Source organism: Arachis ipaensis, chromosome B04 (genome assembly GCF_000816755.2).
Source record: "Arachis ipaensis cultivar K30076 chromosome B04, Araip1.1, whole genome shotgun sequence".
Classification (NCBI taxonomy): domain Eukaryota; kingdom Viridiplantae; phylum Streptophyta; class Magnoliopsida; order Fabales; family Fabaceae; genus Arachis; species Arachis ipaensis.
Genome location: NC_029788.2, coordinates 6,876,959 through 6,884,421, shown reverse-complemented (window position 1 = coordinate 6,884,421; position 7,463 = coordinate 6,876,959). Strand labels below are relative to the sequence as shown.

The window sequence follows — 7,463 nt, the reverse complement described above, 5'->3', positions numbered from 1 at the left end:
GAATAACATGACTGGACTAACTATATTTAGATGTGTATTCTCAAAAATTTTATTTTTGTGAATCTAAGTCTACACAGGTTTAAAATTTTTTTATTCTTAAAATTTATATAAAAATTTAAAAATTTTTGAATTTATAAACACGTCTTTTTTAGTCTTTAATTAAACAGTAAAAAAATATCAAATTTTATTTTTTTTTTTGTATTAATTAAATGAATTTAAGTTTGAAAAATGAACACTATACAAAAGAAATTTCTTACGGGAATGCTATAAGTTCTCAGTTCTGTGAACAAAGGTCAGTTTTTTATTTATTTATTTCTGGGAGTTATATTTGATTTTTCGTTGAGTATGACAAATTCAAGTAAACATGAGAAATCGATAAGTCCAAAATTTAAAAATATTAAGAACTTAAATATATTTTCAAATTTTCGAAAATTTAAATATTAGTGGACCAAAAGGTCAAAGACCTATTTGTCTTTTCCTCTAAACTTTATTAGTTAGATTAAAAAGTTATAAATAGAAATTTTGGTAACGGAAGATGATTTATTCGGTGTCTCATGGTGCGGGGGGGTTGCGTTGGAACTCTGCGATTCGTTTTCGAAACTCATTTAGCGAGCGCCGAGCACCTCCCCAACTTTCATTTCACCTAAAATCCTATTCATGAAACCCTAGAATCTCTCCCATTCATCTTACTCCGCAATTTCCCCTCATCTCCATAATCATTCTCTCTTTCTTTATTTTTCCTTATCTTTTTTCTGTTGCCCACTCAGAATGTCGGCAGACCTCGTTCTGAAACCGTCTTGCGGCGGTTGTGGATCGACGACTGACCTTTACGGAAGCAACTGCAAGCACATGACTCTCTGCTTGAACTGCGGCAAGGCCATGGCACAGAAACGCGCTAAGTGCCACGATTGTGGCGCCACCCTCACTCGCTTGATTCGAGTTTGATTTCTCTCCCTCTCTTACTCCCCTCGTATAATATCCCTACCCCTTACCTTTCTTGCTGTTACTATATTCTACTGTTTTTTGAAATTCTAAATTCGATTATATGCTTATTTTGGTGGAATTCTTTTTATCATTGTTTTCTGCAAGAATAATTATTACTGTAGGGCTATTGTTGTTGTTGGTCGTTGGGAGTGGAGGTTTTGATTACATACGTGTGTTTGTGACAGGAATATAATGTTCGTTCGAGTTCTAGCAGTGACAAAAACTACTTTATTGGGAGATTCATGTCTGGGTTGCCAGATTTTTCGAAGAAAAAAAGCGCCGAGAACAAGTGGTCTTTGCAGAAAGACGGGCTCCAGAACCGCCAAATTACTGATTCTTTGAGGGTATTGAGTCTATACTTTCATTATTGATTCTTTGGTTGCTTTTGTCATCTATTTTTGTATGGCTTCTAAACACTATCTTTCATAGAGGAAATGCTCAATTAGAGGTTGTAAACGTGTAAATGCTTCTAGAAACCCATGTTTTGTTGTGCCATTTAACGGAGGCTTGAGTTGCTAAGTGCATGGTTGTTGAGGATTCTCATATATGGTTATATTCAGTTAGGAAGGATGTGAACAATTGAGGTGAATTGTGATTATTTATTTATTTTTGGTGTATAATTTTTTATTGTGCTATGCAGGAAAAGTACAAGAACAAGCCTTGGCTCCTTGAGGATGAAACTGGTCAATCCCAGTACCAGGGTCATCTAGAGGGTGCACAATCATCTTCATATTACCTGCTTATGCTGGAAAAGAAGGAGTTTTCTGCCATCCCCTCTGGTTCTTGGTATTGTGGCTGTGCTAGAAGTTTCCTTTAGTTTTCCTTGATTTTATTTTCTTGAAATTTTCTATTTTAATTACCAGTCAGAGAAAGTAGGCAGATGTGTAATATGCCATGTTTGGTTTTTTAGGTACAACTTTAACAAGGTTGCACAGTACAAGCAATTGACTTTGGAGGAAGCAGAAGAGAAGATAAGGAATAGAAAGAAAACTGCAGATGGATATCAAAGATGGATGATGAAAGCAGCAAATAATGGGCCTGCTGCATTCGGGGAACATGGGAAGTTAGATGACAAGGAAAGCAACACAGGCGGTGGTGGAGGAAGAAGCCGTAAAAAAACTAGCGAGGATGATGAAGGTCAAGCCTCAGATAAAGGGGAGGAGGACGAAGATGAGGAAGCAGAAAGAAAGAATAGACTTGGACTTAATAAAAGAGATGGTGATGATGATGATGAAGAAGGTCTAAGGGGTGGAGACCTTGATCTAGATGATGATGATATTGAGAAGGGTGAGAATCTTGCCTTGTTTGCTCGTTAGTCATTGTATCTTTTGATTAGAATGGTGATGATTGGTGAAGGTCATATCATATCATTTTATATCTGGGTAGTTTATGAAAAGGCTTGGCTGTTGTGTCAAGAAAACATCAATCAGTTTGCATGTCATACTAGGTGAGCCATAATAAACGATTGTTTATGAAATGTGAAATGTCAGAGCATGAATTTTTCTCATACCAGAACTTAAAAAGTCCATTCATGAATAGCTGCGGGTTTAGTCCAATAACAGTGTTGAGTTTACAGAATTCCATATTAGTTTGACATTGGTCTATACACCTGACTCATTGGAATGTTTGCTGACTCATCGGAATGTTATGCAAAGAGTGATCATATTCTGCTTATTTTTTATTTTTTATTTTTGTGTGGAAAAATAACTTCCTACTGCAACCCCTTCTTTGGCATAGCCATCAGGAACCAAAATATTTATTTTTTGAAATGAATTAGAACTAAAAAGCATTAATAGACAGTTAATTTAAGCATGAAATGCATAAGCTAATTGGCTTGTTATTCAAACTTACAGAGCAGTAAGTTATGCTTAGCATTCTTTCTCCCGAGTATACAGGTGATGATTGGGAGCATGAAGAGATTTTCACTGATGATGATGAAGCTGTAGGCAATGATCCCGAGGAAAGGGAAGATTTGGCTCCTGAAGTTCCTGCTCCTCCTGAAATCAAGCAGGTTAGTTTTCATCTCCACCAACACTTTTGAGCAGTGACCTGGGGACATATTCATGTTCAGTTACCCTTGTAGCATATTTGGTGATTCTTTCTTGAATTATACGTGCAGGATGAAGAGGAAGAAGACGAAGATAATGAAGAGGGGAAAGGTCTGAGTAAATCTGGGAAAGAGCTGAAGGAGTTGCTAGGGCGAGCAAGTGGTATGAATGAATCTGATGCGGAGGAGGAGGAGGATGATGACGACGACGATGATGTATGGCCTTTGTTCCTTCTTTTAATTTTGGGCAATGTCTAGGATGAAAGATAAGCATAGCTTAATGCAAACTACTTGCTATGATGAGTAGGACGGATATCGTTTTGCATTTTCTGTAACTTCTCTAATGGGGAAGTGGCTGATTATTTTATTTCTTTGGAGTTTGTGAATACCTCAGATTTATAATTGGACAATAAGCTCCTTTTTATCCCTTTATGACACACATTTGTTTTTGTAGATGGATGATGAGGTCAACATTCCTCCTGTGACAGCTACAAAGCAGAAGGATGCACCTAAACCTAAGGAAGAACCTGTTGACAACAGCCCTTCAAAACCAGCTGCAGCAGGGGCAACTCGGGGAGCACCTTCTACTTCGAAGTCTTCAAAGGCAAAGAGAAAAACAATCGAGGAATCAAAACCATCGAATGCTGCAACACCAAAGAAGGTTAAGTCCGAAAATGTAAGTCCTTGCTTCTTTTTTGAGCTAGCTTGATTATGAGGACCCTCTATTGTAATTACTACTCTACTTTGGCTTTTTGAAAGATATAGTGGATAACTTTTGAAAATAAGTAAATAACTCAGAATTGAGCAATTAAGTTGGCCTTCAGCTTATTCTGGAAAACTGTTATATGCTAATTATCAAAGCTGAGGTTGTATAATTTAAATGGAAAAGTGTGGGATTGTGTAGACCCTTGGATAAATATCTTGCATTATTTGTGGGCCCTGTGAGAATAATATAGAAGTTGATAACCCAATACACTCCAACTTCTCAAAGGTTCTAACCTTAGCTTGGAAGCACTTTCCATTCAATGCATAAACACAATGTGGCTTTTTGCTTTGTTTTACGGATTTTTGAAATGTATTGTTGTCAAATATTTTTTTTTTCAGTTCTTGGATTACAAGAGGAACTTAGGATTACTACTATCAAATTTTCTTTGTTATCTTATTGTCTCAGGAACAAAAATCATCCGGTAAAGATGTACATGGGACTGCTTCTAAAAGTAATGCATCTGCAAAAGGTTCGGCCCCACCACCGCCATCATCATCATCATCGTCAAAAGCTGGGACTTCCACTGCAGCTTCTGGACCTGTGAGTGAAGAAGAAATCAGAGCTGTGTTAAAGCAAAAGACTCCAGTGACCACACAGGATCTTGTAGCTAAATTTAAGGCAAGACTAAAATGTAAACAGGTAAGCTCTGCTTCTGCTAATATGCCTTTACCCTCGTTTTAAACTGATATATTTGCTTGATTATTCCTATAATACATCTGTGAAGTTATATTGGACTGTTGGTATTCTCCCCGGTTCAGTTTTTGAAGGTTTCTGCCTCTTCTCTATGTGCAGGATAAGGATGCATTTGCAGAGATCCTGAAAAGAATATCTAGAATACAGAGATCTCCAACTTCAAATAGATCCAGTTATGTTATCCTGAGAGATAAGTGAAAATCAACTGCCCCACCTATTGAATGTGGTTGATGATGTAGCATTCAAACGGAAAAAATGGATCCAGTTCTGTTGTCCTGAGAGATGGCTGTAAATGTATTAGCCCAATAATTGGCTGCGACTGATGATGCAGCTTCATATAGAAAACAAAAGAACAGTTGATACTTAATATGCCTTATATATTCTTCACATTTTGGGCATCATTATGAGTTTTATGACTGGTTTTCTATCAATTAAGTTTTTTCTAATCTATTTTTGCTACGAAGTTTAAAAAAATAATAAATCAGAAAACATAATTTTTTTTATTAGAATTGCCTCCATACCCGTTTACCCGGTTTCCATTCTTCTGTTCACATGAAGTTGGTGAAGCAGGTGAATTTGCTAGCAAAATAGGGACAAAGAAAAAATCAGAAATTATTTACTCACTCGACTGCCTTATTCTGCTATATAATTTCATTGGGTTTTAGAATCCGAAGTCTGCATTCTTTCGGTTTAGGAGTATTAGCGCCAAAATAACAACGGATGTATAATTCCCTTTCTCGTCACACCAACCTTTAGACACTTAAAAACTTTTAATTGGTCAACAACTTAAAATTTTTATGTTGCAAATGTATCAAAGTTAAATTCATTATAAAATGAGAAAAGCATTCGTATTTTTTTTAACATAATATTTACTATTTGAAACAAAATGCAACCAACAAAAGTAGAACAAACAGAATCAGCGGACTTAGTAAAATTCACAAATTAGAGAACACACAGAAATTCTGTAAGCACAGGTAACCAATTTAATCATTCATACAACAATAATATGTTCCTTTTTTAAAAAAAATAGATACATAAGAGGAAAGATCTGAAAATATTCTGTATTATTGTTCTCCTCTCATACATGTAAATATATGTGCTTGCTTGTACCATGCATGAAGCTAAGCAAGGAGCATGGTGACAAAGAACATAAGCCCAAGCGCAAGAATTGTTCCATGACAATAATGATAAGAGAGAGAATAAGCAGAAGAAGGGGTAGAGGGTGCAACAGCCTCGACTATTTTGGTGACTGGGGATGCATTATCATGATGATCATGATCCTTGGGAAGAACGTGAAGGTGTAGCTTAAGACCAGTCTTGCAGTTTTGAGGGTCTGTGCTGGCGAAGTACCTGATCCCTTCCCTCTCAAGTGGTACGGTATGGAGTCCCTCGTTGTACATCTTGATAGGGTTCCTCACATCACATGCTTCATATTCTTCTCTGCTTTCCACCTCAGCTATTAGTCCCTGCGCCACTGAGTATGTGAACCCTGCCCATTTTGGCACGTGCCACGTACCCCACAAAAAATTTAACCATATCAATGTATTCAATTAAGACTAGTCATTTTATAAGTATAAGATCATTTTTAATTTTTTCTCATTCTTTCTCATATAAGTTAAAAGACACAAAGTAGAGGTCCCAGTGTCTCCAGGTCCCAAGCCATATGACAAACGAATAGGAAGCTTCGAACAGATTGAGAATCATCAAAACCATAATGAAAAAGAACAAAATCAAGGGCAATACCCACAGGTAATAATACAAAAGAGATTTTTAAACAAGCAAGTAAAAGTATCACATTTTTTCTCAGTTGTTTTCTTTCCTTAGAAGAGTTGTTTAGATACTTAGACATTAAAAGAGGTGTCTATGAACATCCAACCAAATCCAACAATGGAAAACTTTTATGTCATGTTTTAACTTTTAATATGCTTTTTTTTAACAAATAAGGGACTAACATATATATGAGAAATTATACAGATTATAAATATTTTATTATTACAGAGAGTGTGAGGTCGAGTTATCCATGGTATATAAACTCAATAAAGATTTAATGATACGTGAAATTGATAGTTAAATAATTTAATATATTTGATTAAATTATTGTTTAACATCTCTTAACTATCCACTTCACCTAAGACAACTGCAGATGAGTATTAATCGTATTTAATAGTGTTAAATATAGAAAGCAAGAAAAATAATGTAAAGAAATGGAAGAAGAAGAAATAGATAGAAGCTTACAGATTTGGTCTCCGACCCTAAAGACCCTGTGATTAGACCATGAAAGAAGGTCAGAATCGGGATCCCAGCCACGATCACCACCAACGACATGGTGCAGCTCCGCCACCACGCGCCATTTGCTGGTTGCAACCACAACAAAAGCAAGAAGAAGAAGAGCACCAGACATTCCCCGACTCATTTTCCGTCGAGCGAAGGGGAGAAAGTGAAGAGTATATATATATATATGATGAGTTTAATTTGCGCGTAGCTGAAGATAGAAGAATGGTAGTTACGAAATGTAGTGAGGAAAATGTTGATGCATGGTACCTTCACTTCACATGATCACACGCTCACACGCTCACACTCTCAATAATCGTCTATATTCCCTCCCACGCTCTCTTTGCTTTTATACATGCCTATCTTCCATTTCTCTCTCTTTTTTTTTTTCACTATCATCATCATTGTTATTGTGGAAAATTATATTTTTATTATTTTTTAGTACATTATTAAGTCACATTTTTCTATTATTTTAAGCTAAGCAATATCAATTCTACTCTTTCATATATAAAACTGTAAAAAGTTCTCTCTCTCTCTTCATTAATTGCATCAGGTTGTTTTAACTGTTTTCGGAATTTTATTTGTCAATTATGTTACATGTGTACTAAAACTTAATCATCAACTAATTATTGTATATAAAAAAAATTTTAATTTTGATATATTATCAATTTTATATATATATTTAATTAGATAATATCACAT

The 7,463-nt window shown here is 35.6% G+C and overlaps 2 protein-coding genes across 4 annotated transcripts in view; one reads left to right on the top strand and one right to left on the bottom strand.

The window, feature by feature from the left end:
- LOC107638678 (transcription initiation factor IIF subunit alpha-like) overlaps positions 530-7,463 on the top strand; it is a 21,342-nt gene continuing 14,408 nt past the window's right edge. Inside the window, exons 1-9 of one of the 3 annotated variants that reach the window (XM_016342035.2) lie at positions 531-939; positions 1,170-1,328; positions 1,625-1,770; positions 1,895-2,271; positions 2,880-2,995; positions 3,104-3,247; positions 3,486-3,707; positions 4,203-4,436; positions 4,590-4,938. In XM_016342035.2, coding sequence (XP_016197521.1) covers positions 769-939; positions 1,170-1,328; positions 1,625-1,770; positions 1,895-2,271; positions 2,880-2,995; positions 3,104-3,247; positions 3,486-3,707; positions 4,203-4,436; positions 4,590-4,688 — 1,668 coding nt within the window. In that variant the 5' untranslated portion in view covers positions 531-768 and the 3' untranslated portion in view covers positions 4,689-4,938. Of the gene's footprint in view, positions 940-1,169; positions 1,329-1,624; positions 1,771-1,894; positions 2,272-2,879; positions 2,996-3,103; positions 3,248-3,485; positions 3,708-4,202; positions 4,437-4,589; positions 4,939-7,463 lie in introns of those variants that run through there. The other 2 variants (XM_021120603.1, XM_016342034.2) reach the window with 2 other exon arrangements.
- LOC107638682 (mavicyanin-like) lies at positions 5,540-7,194 on the bottom strand. The gene is made up of 2 exons (XM_016342039.2): positions 6,726-7,194; positions 5,540-5,979 (listed from the first exon to the last, which is right to left on the bottom strand). Exons 1-2 carry the CDS (start codon positions 6,901-6,903, stop codon positions 5,612-5,614), a joined length of 546 nt encoding a protein of 181 aa, XP_016197525.1. The 5' UTR covers positions 6,904-7,194; the 3' UTR covers positions 5,540-5,611.

Bases quoted from the DNA above. Each gene is read 5' to 3' on its own strand.
- LOC107638682 (XM_016342039.2), bottom strand. From the start codon at position 6,903: ATGAGTCGGGGAATGTCTGGTGCTCTTCTTCTTCTTGCTTTTGTTGTG. The intron at 5,980-6,725 runs GTAAGCTTCTAT...CAAAATGGGCAG, and splicing joins TAGGGTCGGAGACCAAATCT to GGTTCACATACTCAGTGGCG.